This window comes from Oncorhynchus kisutch, linkage group LG19 (assembly GCF_002021735.2).
Source record: "Oncorhynchus kisutch isolate 150728-3 linkage group LG19, Okis_V2, whole genome shotgun sequence".
Classification (NCBI taxonomy): domain Eukaryota; kingdom Metazoa; phylum Chordata; class Actinopteri; order Salmoniformes; family Salmonidae; genus Oncorhynchus; species Oncorhynchus kisutch.
In genome coordinates this window covers 63,795,228-63,808,369 of record NC_034192.2, presented here as the reverse complement: position 1 = coordinate 63,808,369, position 13,142 = coordinate 63,795,228, and the positions used below count along the sequence as shown (strand labels likewise).

The window sequence follows — 13,142 nt, the reverse complement described above, 5'->3', positions numbered from 1 at the left end:
CAACCTTAAACCACAAGAGATGCCCACGGGGTGAACCAACCTTAGACCCCAAGAGATGCCCATGGGGTGAACCAACCTTAAACCCCAAGAGATGCCCACGGCCTGAACCAACCTCAAACCCCAAGAGATGCCCACGGGGTGAACCAACCTTAAACCCCAAGAGATGCCCACGGGGTGAACCAACCTTAAACCCCAAGAGATGCCCACGGGGTGAACCAACCTTAAACCCCAAGAGATGCCCATGGGGTGAACCAACCTTAAACCCCAAGAGATGCCCACGGGGTGAACCAACCTCAGACCCCAAGAGATGCCCACGGGGTGAACCAACCTTAGACCCCAAGAGATGCCCACGGGGTGAACCAACCTCAAACCCTAAGAGATGCCCACGGGGTGAACCAACCTTAAACCCCAAGAGATGCCCATGGCGTGAACCAACCTTAAACCCCAAGAGATGCCCACGGGGTGAACCAACCTTAAACCCAAGAGAGAATGCAGAAGTGACGGTTGCAACAGAATTAAACTCCCTTGAGGGAAGAAAACCTTGAGAGGAACCAGGCTCAGCGGTATAGCCAATCCTCTTGTCTGATTGGGTAGGTTGCGCTGCGTGAGGCAGATGGTGTCCGAGTCGTACCCAACTGTTGTAGTCGTTTCTCTCTGGGGAGGTGTGGGGACAAGGTGAAAAATATGAACGGGAGAAACACACACACACACACACACACACACACACACACACACACACACACACACACACACACACACACACACACACACACACACACACTCTTTCACAATCTGTTGCAGTCGCTAACGTCACACACCAGACATTTGTACTAACCTGTTCTGATTGGTTAAAAACATAATTGACCCATCTGTGACCTCTCACTTAACCTTTCCTCTGACCTCTAACCCCTAACCTCTGACCTCCAGGGGTCAGCGTACTCTGTCCTGGGTGTGGCCTGAGACGACCCTGGTGGGAGAGGAGCTGACTGACCGTCAGGCCGGACCCAGGCCCAGCAGAGCCCCAGGGAGAGAGGCCGAGACTGGGTCTGGAACCCCTGTTTGTACCCCCGGGGCTGGGGCTGGAGTTGTGGGAGACCACCCCGTGGCCACGGAGGGGGCTGGTACGCCTGCTTCGGTCCCTGTCCAGAGAAGGGGAGTCAGCATCCTGGAGTGTCCAGGGGAGCCTGGAAGGCCGTATTGCAAGACCCTGGTCCTCACTGGAGCTAAAGGGAATGATACAGGGTACTACCGCTGTTACTACAGAGATGTCAAGGCTGTCATCGACGGGGCCACGGCTGCTACTCTATATGTGTTTGTCAGAGGTGAGAGGAGCGTGTTTTATACAGAGAGACAGATGGATGCATGCACACATCCTGTTGCTTTTACATCCTGTTGCCCCCCCACCCCCCCCACACACACACCCACCCACCCGGATGCAAGCATTCACACACTCACACACACACACACACACACACACAGATACAAGCATTCACACACACACACACACACACACACACACACACACACACACACACACACCCACCCGCATGGTTTTTTGTCAGCGCCAGTGTTAGAGTCATCATCGTGGTCATCTCTTGTGTATGACTATCGTTGTTAAAGTGATGCTCCAGAACTTTTGTATAATTTCAGCCAGTAGTTTTGAAAGTGGTGCTCACGAGCCAAAATGGGCTCCTGTTTCTTGTGTACTACATCATCCGTTTGTGTACTACATCATCCATTTGTGTACTACATCATCCATTTGTGTACTACATCATCCATTTGTGTACTACGTCATCCATTTGTCTCCTACGTCATCCATTTGTGTACTACGTCTTCCATTTGTCTACTACGTCATCCATTTGTCTACTACATCATCCATTTGTCTACTACATCATCCATTTGTGTACTACATCATCCATTTGTCTACTACATCATCCATTTGTCTACTACATCATCCATTTGTGTACTACGTCATCCATTTGTGTACTACATCACCCATGTGTCTCTACGTCATCCATTTGTCTACTACATCATCCATTTGTGTATTACGTCATCCATTTGTGTATTACATCATCCATTTGTCTACTACGTCTTCCATTTGTGTACTACGTCATCCATTTGTCTACTACATCATCCATTTGTGTACTATGTCATCCATTTGTCTCCTACGTCATCCATTTGTGTACTACGTCATCCATTTGTGTACTACGTCATCCATTTGTCTACTACATCATCCATTTGTGTACTACATCATCCATTTGTCTACTACGTCATCCATTTGTCTACTACATCATCCATTTGTCTACTACATCATCCATTTGTGTACTACGTCATCCATTTGTCTACTACATCATCCATTTGTGTACTACATCATCCATTTGTCTACTACATCATCCATTTGTCTCCTACGTCATCCATTTGTGTACTACATCATCCATTTGTGTACTACATCATCCATTTGTGTACTATGTCATCCATTTGTCTACTACATCATCCATTTGTGTACTACATCATCCATTTGTCTACTACATCATCCATTTGTATACTACATCATCCATTTGTGTACTACATCATCCATTTGTCTACTACATCATACATTTGTCTACTACGTCATCCATTTGTCTCCTACGTCATCCATTTGTCTACTACATCATCCATTTGTGTACTACATCATCCATTTGTCTACTACATCATCCATTTGTGTACTGCATCATCCATTTGTGTACTACATCATCCATTTGTCTACTACATCATCCATTTGTCTACTACATCATCCATTTGTCTACTATGTCATCCATTTGTCTACTACATCATCCATTTGTGTATTACGTCTTCCATTTGTGTACTACATCATCCATTTGTCTACTACATCATCCATTTGTGTACTACATCATCCATTTGTGTACTACATCATCCATTTGTCGACTACATCATCCATTTGTCGACTACATCATCCATTTGTCTACTACATCATCCATTTGTGTACTACATCATCCATTTGTCTACTACATCATCCATTTGTGTACTACATCATCCATTTGTGTACTACATCATCCATTTGTCTACTACATCATCCATTTGTCTACTATGTCATCCATTTGTCTACTACATCATCCATTTGTGTATTACGTCTTCCATTTGTGTACTACATCATCCATTTGTCTACTACATCATCCATTTGTCGACTACATCATCCATTTGTCTACTACATCATCCATTTGTCTACTACATCATCCATTTGTGTACTACATCATCCATTTGTCTACTACATCATCCATTTGTGTACTACATCATCCATTTGTGTACTACATCATCCATTTGTCTACTACATCATCCATTTGTCTACTACATCATCCATTTGTCTCCTACATCATCCATTTGTCTACTATGTCATCCATTTGTCTACTACATCATCCATTTGTGTATTACGTCTTCCATTTGTGTACTACATCATCCATTTGTCTACTACATCATCCATTTGTCGACTACATCATCCATTTGTCTACTACATCATCCATTTGTCTACTACATCATCCATTTGTGTACTACATCATCCATTTGTCTACTACATCATCCATTTGTGTACTACATCATCCATTTGTGTACTACATCATCCATTTGTCTACTACATCATCCATTTGTCTACTACATCATCCATTTGTCTACTACATCATCCATTTGTCTACTATGTCATCCATTTGTCTACTACATCATCCATTTGTGTATTACGTCTTCCATTTGTGTACTACATCATCCATTTGTCTACTACATCATCCATTTGTGTACTACATCATCCATTTGTGTACTACATCATCCATTTGTCGACTACATCATCCATTTGTCTACTACATCATCCATTTGTCTACTACGTCATCCATTTGTCTACTACATCATCCATTTGTGTACTACGTCATCCATTTTGTATGATATTACATCCTGCAATTTATTTTATTTTAAAAAAATAATACAATTGCGATGCTTATGATATGTTACGAATATAATTCAGACAATATGTTACAAATTTGTTTAGCTAAAGATCCTAAACTGCATCTTTAATGCATCTTTAATCTATATCGTTCACCAACCTCAATCACCAAATCACCCAAGACTTGACTGTGTTTTTATCTGTAAACCAAAGCAATCTGAAGTCTCCTCCGTCCAAGATATCGAGAGGTAGTTGAAATTCATAATTTCAGTGTGTTCCCGTTAAAGTGCCAGTCATTTGGCTCGCTTGTGATTGGTTAATCTGTTCCATCTCTGGACCTGAGCAGTTGCTGAGGTATGGTTTATCTGTCTATCCATCCATTTCAGTCCAGTTCTGTTGTCGTGCCTTGAGTCTGACCCTGTCAGCATCCCAAATATTTCCCTGCTCCCTATGGGCTCTGGTCAAAAGTAGTGCACTTTGTATGGATTAGAGTGCCATTTGGGATGCAGGCCCAGTCTTATCATTTCCATTTGGCTGTGGATCGTTAGTTATCCTGTGAGTCTTGAGTTTCTCTTTTCTCTCGCTTTCTTTCTTTCCTCTGGTTTCTCTTTGTCTTGGGAGGAGGACAAGAACTTTACAGACGTTTTGTCTGTCTCCCTGAAAACAGATTTAAAGAGTTTGCACAGTCCTAACACAGTTCTGATTGGTTAAAAAAAACTCCCTGTTTAAAGAGTTTCTGACACTAAAAGTCCATCCAGCAGCTAGCTGCAACTGTTAGCCTTGAGCGCTATCCATATTGTCATACCTTCACACTGACCTTGTACCATACCGGGATATTCGGTAATACCGGCACTGAACACAAGGGGCGCTATTTTCAAACCCCACTGAGCCTTTGTAATCCGAAGGTTAACAATGCTAAAAAAATAAATGTAAAATCCCAGAGAGAATGCTAACTAAATGCTAATGAGCGAATTGAACATTGATCCAGGAGGTGATTCTCTGCTGTTACCGGCAAGCGAAGCTTGATTATGAAGAAGCTAACCACAGCTAGAGAGCTAACTAATAAATAACTAGCCATTTTAAATCAAATGCACAACTGTAAGGCATTTTACTTAATAGTTATAAGATATCTAGCTGGAAAACGTTTAGTTGTGGATTCTAACTAACTAACTAGATCCTGAGGTTGGTATGAGGAAAATGACGTCTCACTCAACGTCAACAAAACAAAGGAGATGATCGTGGACTTCAGGAAACAGCAGAGGGAGCACCGCCCTATCCACATCGATGGAACAGTAGTGGAGAAGGTGGAAAGTTTTAAGTTCCTTGGTGTACACATCACGGACAAACTGAATTGGTCCACACACACAGACAGCGTCGTGAAGAAGGCGCAGCAGCGCCTCTTCAACCTCAGGAGGCTGAAGAAATTGGGCTTGTCACCAAAAGCACTCACAAACTTCTACAGATGCACAATCGAAAGCATCCTGTCGGGCTGTATCACCGCCTGGTATGGCAACTGCTCTGCCCACAACCGTAAGGCTCTCCAGAGGGTAGTGAGGTCTGCACAACGCATCACCAGGGGCAAACTACCTGCCCTCCAGGACACCTACACCCCCCGATGTCACACGAAGGCCATAAAGATCATCAAGGACAACAACCACCCGAGCCACTGCCTGTTCACCCCGCTATCATCCAGAAGGCGAGATCAGTACAGGTGCATCAAAGTAGGGACCGAGAGACTGAAAAACAGCTTCTATCTCAAGGCCATCAGACTGTTAAGCAGCCATCACTAACATTGAGTGGCTGCTGCCTACATACTGACTCAAATCTCTATCCACTTTAATAATAAATAATTGGATGTAATAAATGTATCACTAGTCACCTTAAACAATACCACTTTATATAATGTTTACATACCCTACATGACTTAACTCATATGTATATACTGTTCTCTACACCATCTACTGCGTCTGGCCTATGCCGTTCGACCATCGCTCATCCATATATTTATATGTACATATTCTTAGTCATTCCTTTACACTTGTGTGTATAAGGTAGTTGTTGGGGAATTGTTAAATTACTTGTGAGATATTACTACATGGTCGGAACTAGAAGCACAAGCATTTCGCTACACTCGCATTAACATCTGCTAACCATGTGACCATTAACATCTGCTAACCGTGTGACCATTAACATCTGCTAACCTTGTGTATGTGACCAATACAATTTGACTTGATTTGATCGCTTGGCGGGAGGTGCACAACAGTGAGTGACTCATAAGGCTCCGATCTCTCGTTGTTGTGTGCTTGTAAACATGACTGGGTGCTACCAAAAACTTCATAATGAAAATTGACATGACAAGTGAAATGAAGAACGCAATCTTTATCTCCTAACATACTGCACAAGGTGACTGCAAGTATTTACTTAAAAAGTAGCGACAAATATTAAAATATATATTTTTTTTAAACTCCAAAGTAATAGTTTCAACGGAATAGACTGTATTAAAAAAAACATCCTGTGGCTATTTTCCAAATACTCCGGTATACGGTATATTCAGTATACTGCCCAAGCCTACTATTAGAGTTTAAAACGGTTTACTTTGATTTACTAAGTCTCTGCAGCTGTCTGAGGGTTGGAAGGTCGGACTGGGACCATACCAGTATGACCAGACTGAAGGTAGAGCTGGGACCATACCAGTATGACCAGACTGAAGGTAGAGCTGGGACCATACCAGTATGACCAGACTGAAGGTAGGACTGGGACCATACCAGTATGACCAGACTGAAGGTAGAGCTGGGACCATACCAGTATGACCAGACTGAAGGTAGAGCTGGGACCATACCAGTATGACCAGACTGAAGGTAGAGCTGGGACCATACCAGTATGACCAGACTGAAGGTAGAGCTGGGACCATACCAGTATGACCAGACTGAAGGTAGAGCTGGGACCACACCAGAATGACCAGACTGAAGGTAGAGCTGGGACCATACCAGTATGACCAGACTGAAGGTAGAGCTGGGACCATACCAGTATGACCAGACTGAAGGTAGAGCTGGGACCATACCAGTATGACCAGACTGAAGGTAGAGCTGGGACCATACCAGTATGACCAGACTGAAGGTAGGACCGGGACCATACCAGTATGACCAGACTGAAGGTAGAGCTGGGACCATACCAGTATGACCAGACTGAAGGTAGGACTGGAACCATACCAGTATGACCAGACTGAAGGTAGAGCTGGGACCATACCAGTATGACCAGACTGAAGGTAGGACTGGGACCATACCAGTATGACCAGACTGAAGGTAGAGCTGGGACCATACCAGTATGACCAGACTGAAGGTAGGACTGGGACCATACCAGTATGACCAGACTGAAGGTAGAGCTGGGACCATACCAGTATGACCAGACTGAAGGTAGGACTGGGACCATACCAGTATGACCAGACTGAAGGTAGGACCGGGACCATACCAGTATGACCAGACTGAAGGTAGAGCTGGGACCATACCAGTATGACCAGACTGAGGGTAGAGCTGGAACCATACCAGTATGACCAGACTGAAGGTAGGACTGGGACCATACCAGTATGACCAGACTGAAGGTAGGACTGGGACCATACCAGTATGACCAGACTGTAGGTAGTGCTGGGACCATACAAGTATGACCAGATTGAAGGTAGAGCTGGGACCATACCAGTATGACCAGACTGAAGGTAGAGCTGGGACCATAGCAGTATGACCAGACTGAGGGTAGAGCTGGAACCATACCAGTATGACCAGACTGAAGGTAGGACTGGGACCATACCAGTATGACCAGACTGAAGGTAGGACTGGGACCATACCAGTATGACCAGACTGAAGGTAGAGCTGGGACCATACCAGTATGAGCAGACTGAAGGTAGAGCTGGGACCATACCAGTATGACCAGACTGAAGGTAGAGCTGGGACCATACCAGTATGACCAGACTGAAGGTAGAGCTGGGACCATACCAGTATGACCAGACTGAAGGTAGAGCTGGGACCATACCAGTATGACCAGACTGAAGGTAGGACTGGGACCATACCAGTATGACCAGACTGAAGGTAGAGCTGGGACCATACCAGTATGACCAGACTGAAGGTTGAGCTGGGACCATACCTGTATGACCAGACTGAAGGTAGAGCTGGGACCATACCAGTATGACCAGACTGAAGGTAGAGCTGGGACCATACCAGTATGACCAGACTGAAGGTAGGACTGGGACCATACCAGTATGACCAGACTGAAGGTAGAGCTGGGACCATACCAGTATGACCAGACTGAAGGTAGGACTGGGACCACACCAGTATGACCAGACTGAAGGTAGGACTGGGACCACACCAGTATGAATAGACTGAAGGTAGGACTGGGACCATACCAGTATGACCAGACTGAAGGTAGAGCTGGAACCATACCAGTATGACCAGACTGAAGGTAGGACTGGGACCATACCAGTATGACCAGACTGAAGGTAGAGCTGGGACCATACCAGTATGACCAGACTGAAGGTAGGACTGGGACCATACCAGTATGACCAGACTGAAGGTAGGACCGGGACCATACCAGTATGACCAGACTGAAGGTAGAGCTGGGACCATACCAGTATGACCAGACTGAAGGTAGAGCTGGGACCATACCAGTATGACCAGACTGAAGGTAGAGCTGGGACCATACCAGTATGACCAGACTGAAGGTAGGACTGGGACCATACCAGTATGACCAGACTGAAGGTGGGACTGGGACCATACCAGTATGACCAGACTGAAGGTAGAGCTGGGACCATACCAGTATGACCAGACTGAAGGTAGAGCTGGGACCATACCAGTATGACCAGACTGAAGGTAGAGCTGGACCATACCAGTATGACCAGACTGAAGGTAGAGCTGGGACCATACCAGTATGACCAGACTGAAGGTAGAGCTGGGACCATACCAGTATGACCAGACTGAAGGTAGGACCGGGACCATACCAGTATGACCAGACTGAAGGTAGAGCTGGGACCATACCAGTATGACCAGACTGAAGGTAGGACTGGGACCATACCAGTATGACCAGACTGAAGGTAGAGCTGGGACCATACCAGTATGACCAGACTGAAGGTAGGACTGGGACCATACCAGTATGACCAGACTGAAGGTAGGACCGGGACCATACCAGTATGACCAGACTGAAGGTAGACCTGGGACCATACCAGTATGACCAGACTGAGGGTAGAGGTGGAACCATACCAGTATGACCAGACTGAAGGTAGAGCTGGGACCATACCAGTATGACCAGACTGAAGGTAGGACTGGGACCATACCAGTATGACCAGACTGAAGGTAGAGCTGGGACCATACCAGTATGAGCAGACTGAAGGTAGAGCTGGGACCATACCAGTATGACCAGACTGAAGGTAGAGCTGGGACCATACCAGTATGACCAGACTGAAGGTAGAGCTGGGACCATACCAGTATGACCAGACTGAAGGTAGAGCTGGGGCCATACCAGTATGACCAGACTGAAGGTAGAGCTGTGACCATACCAGTATGACCAGACTGAAGGTAGGACTGGGACCATACCAGTATGACCAGACTGAAGGTAGAGCTGGGACCATACCAGTATGACCAGACTGAAGGTAGGACTGGGACCACACCAGTATGACCAGACTGAAGGTAGGACTGGGACCACACCAGTATGACCAGACTGAAGGTAGGACTGGGACCATACCAGTATGACCAGACTGAAGGTAGAGCTGGGACCATACCAGTATGACCAGACTGAAGGTAGGACTGGGACCATACCGTATGACCAGACTGAAGGTAGAGCTGGGACCATACCAGTATGACCAGACTGAAGGTAGAGCTGGGACCATACCAGTATGACCAGCCTGAAGGTAGAGCTGGGACCATACCAGTATGACCAGACTGAAGGTAGAGCTGGGACCATACCAGTATGACCAGATTGAAGGTAGAGCTGGGACCATACCAGTATGACCAGACTGAAGGTAGAGCTGGGACCATACCAGTATGACCAGACTGAAGGTAGAGCTGGGACCATACCAGTATCACCAGACTGAAGGTAGGACTGGGACCATACCAGTATGACCAGACTGAAGGTAGAGCTGGGACCATACCAGTATCACCAGACTGAAGGTAGGACTGGGACCATACCAGTATGACCAGACTGAAGGTAGAGCTGGGACCATACCAGTATGACCAGACTGAAGGTAGGACTGGGACCATACCAGTATGACCAGACTGAAGGTAGGACCGGGACCATACCAGTATGACCAGACTGAAGTTAGAGCTGGGACCATACCAGTATGACCAGACTGAAGGTAGAGCTGGGACCATACCAGTATGACCAGACTGAAGGTAGGACTGGGACCATACCAGTATGACCAGACTGAAGGTAGGACTGGGACCATACCAGTATGACCAGACTGAAGGTAGAGCTGGGACCATACCAGTATGACCAGACTGAAGGTAGAGCTGGGACCATACCAGTATGACCAGACTGAAGGTAGAGCTGGGACCATACCAGTATGACCAGACTGAAGGTAGAGCTGGGACCATACCAGTATGACCAGACTGAAGGTAGAGCTGGGACCATACCAGTATGACCAGACTGAAGGTAGAGCTGGGACCATACCAGTATGACCAGACTGAAGGTAGGACTGGGACCATACCAGTATGACCAGACTGAAGGTAGAGCTGGGACCATACCAGTATGACCAGACTGAAGGTAGGACTGGGACCATACCAGTATGACCAGACTGAAGGTAGAGCTGGGACCATACCAGTATGACCAGACTGAAGGTAGAGCTGGGACCATACCAGTATGACCAGACTGAAGGTAGAGCTGGGACCATACCAGTATGACCAGACTGAAGGTAGAGCTGGGACCATACCAGTATGACCAGACTGAAGGTAGAGCTGGGACCATATCAGTATGACCAGACTGAAGGTAGAGCTGGGACCATACCAGTATGACCAGACTGAAGGTAGAGCTGGGACCATACCAGTATGATCAGACTGAAGGTAGAGCTGGGACCATACCAGTATGACCAGACTGAAGGTAGGACTGGGACCATACCAGTATGACCAGACTGAAGGTAGGAGTGGGACCATACCAGTATGACCAGACTGAAGGTAGGACTGGGACCATACCTGTATGACCAGTCTGAAGGTAGGACTGGGACCATACCAGTATGACCAGACTGAAGGTAGTGCTGGGACCATACCAGTATGACCAGACTGAAGGTAGAGCTGGGACCATACCAGTGTGACCAGACTGAAGGTAGAGCTGGGACCATACCAGTGTGACCAGACTGAAGGTAGTGCTGGGACCATACCAGTATGACCAGACTGAAGGTAGGACTGGGACCATACCAGTATGACCAGACTGAAGGTAGAGCTGGGACCATACCAGTATGACCAGACTGAAGGTAGAGCTGGGACCATACCAGTATGACCAGACTGAAGGTAGAGCTGGGACCATACCAGTATGACCAGACTGAAGGTAGGACTGGGACCGTACCAGTATGACCAGACTGAAGGTTGGACTGGGACCATACCAGTATGAAGCAAAATACACAGCGGATTTAACTTATTTAGGAAAACAGCCCCTAATGTTGGAAACAACCATCTCAATGTTTTCATCCAGATTCACATTTATTTATTTTCAGAACTAATAGGGGGCCTAATATTGAATTAAACCAACCATTAACCTGTAATAAAGGGTAAGAGACACATGACATGACCTTCGAAGATGGATGTGATTATTCTAGTCCTCTCAGTACAGATGCTCTCCAGTGTCTTCCAACCCGGTGTTTTCTTCCACACCACCTTTCACCACCAGTAATGATTGTGAGGGAAGCCTCTAGTCTAGGGTTGCATACAGTTTGGGGGGAGTGAGGGGGGACACTGTGGGGTGATGAGTATTTCGTCTCTCACCTCTTTCCTGTACAGAGGTTATGGAGGCAGGGGCGATAGGGGAGGTAGGGGAGATAGGGGAGGTAGGGGATGTTATGGAGGTAGGGGATGTTATAGAGGTAGGGGATGTTATGGAGGTAGGGGAGGTAGGGGATGTTATGGAGGTAGGGGATGTTATGGAGGTAGGGGATGTTATGGGGGTAGGGGATGTTATGGAGGTAGGGGAGGTAGGGGAGGTAAGGGATGTTATGGAGGTAGGGGATGTTATAGAGGTAGGGGAGATAGGGGAGATAGGGGATGTTATGGAGGTAGGGGATGTTATAGAGGTAGGGGAGGTTATGGAGGTAGGGGATGTTATGGAGGTAGGGGAGGTAGTGGAAGTAGGGGATGTTATAGAGGTAGGGGAGGTAGGGGATGTTATGGAGGTAGGGGAGGTTATGGAGGTAGGGGAGGTAGGGGATGTTATAGAGGTAGGGGAGGTTATGGAGGTAGGGGAGGTTATGGAGGTAGGGGATGTTATAGAGGTAGGGGAGGTAGGGGATGTTATGGAGGTAGGGGAGGTTATGGAGGTAGGGGATGTTATGGAGATAGGGGAGGTTATGGAGGTAGGGGAGGTTATGGAGGTTATGGAGGTAGAGGAGGTAGGGGAGGTAGGGGAGGTTATGGAGGTAGGGGATGTTATGGAGGTAGGGGAGGTAGGGGAGGTAGGGGATGTTATGGAGGTAGGGGAGGTTATGGAGGTAGGGGAGGTAGGGGAGGTTATGTTGGGGAGCTAGAGAGATCATTGTCATTTTGGGAGAACCTGCTGCCTGGTTAAATCCTGCTGGCTGGCTGACTGCCTGACTGACTGGCTGGCTGGTCGTCTCATTGTTAAGTCGTGTTGATCTGTCCTGACAAGGTGCCCAAACAGTTTCTCCAGATCCCTGCTGGAGGCTGATCAGAGCCAGATGAACCACCAGCTAGCTGTAAATTATAGCTAAAAGGCTACAGGACAAGAGGAGAAGTGAGTAGAGGAGAGGAGAGGAGGGGGGGGGGCAGAGGAGGGGAGGGATGGGGAGGGAGAGGAGAGGAGAGCCGAGGAGGGGCGTGGAGGGGAGAGGGGTGCTGGGAAGGAGAGAGGAGTGGAGGGGAGGGAGAGGAGAGGAGAGGAGAGGGGAAGGGAGGGGAGAGGAGAGGAGGGGCGTGGAGGGGAGAGGAGGGCTGGGGAGGGGAGAGGAGTGCAGGGGAGGGGAGAGGAGTGCAGGGGAGGGAGAGGAGAGGGGAAGGGAGTGGAGATGAGAGGAGGG

General features: G+C 47.3%; 1 protein-coding gene across 1 annotated transcript in view; it reads left to right on the top strand.

The window, feature by feature from the left end:
• LOC109887301 (vascular endothelial growth factor receptor 3-like) overlaps window positions 1–13,142 on the top strand; it is a 225,244-nt gene that overhangs the window by 89,814 nt on the left and 122,288 nt on the right. The window contains 1 exon segment of the mRNA XM_031797269.1: window positions 928–1,322. Coding sequence (XP_031653129.1) covers window positions 928–1,322 — 395 coding nt within the window.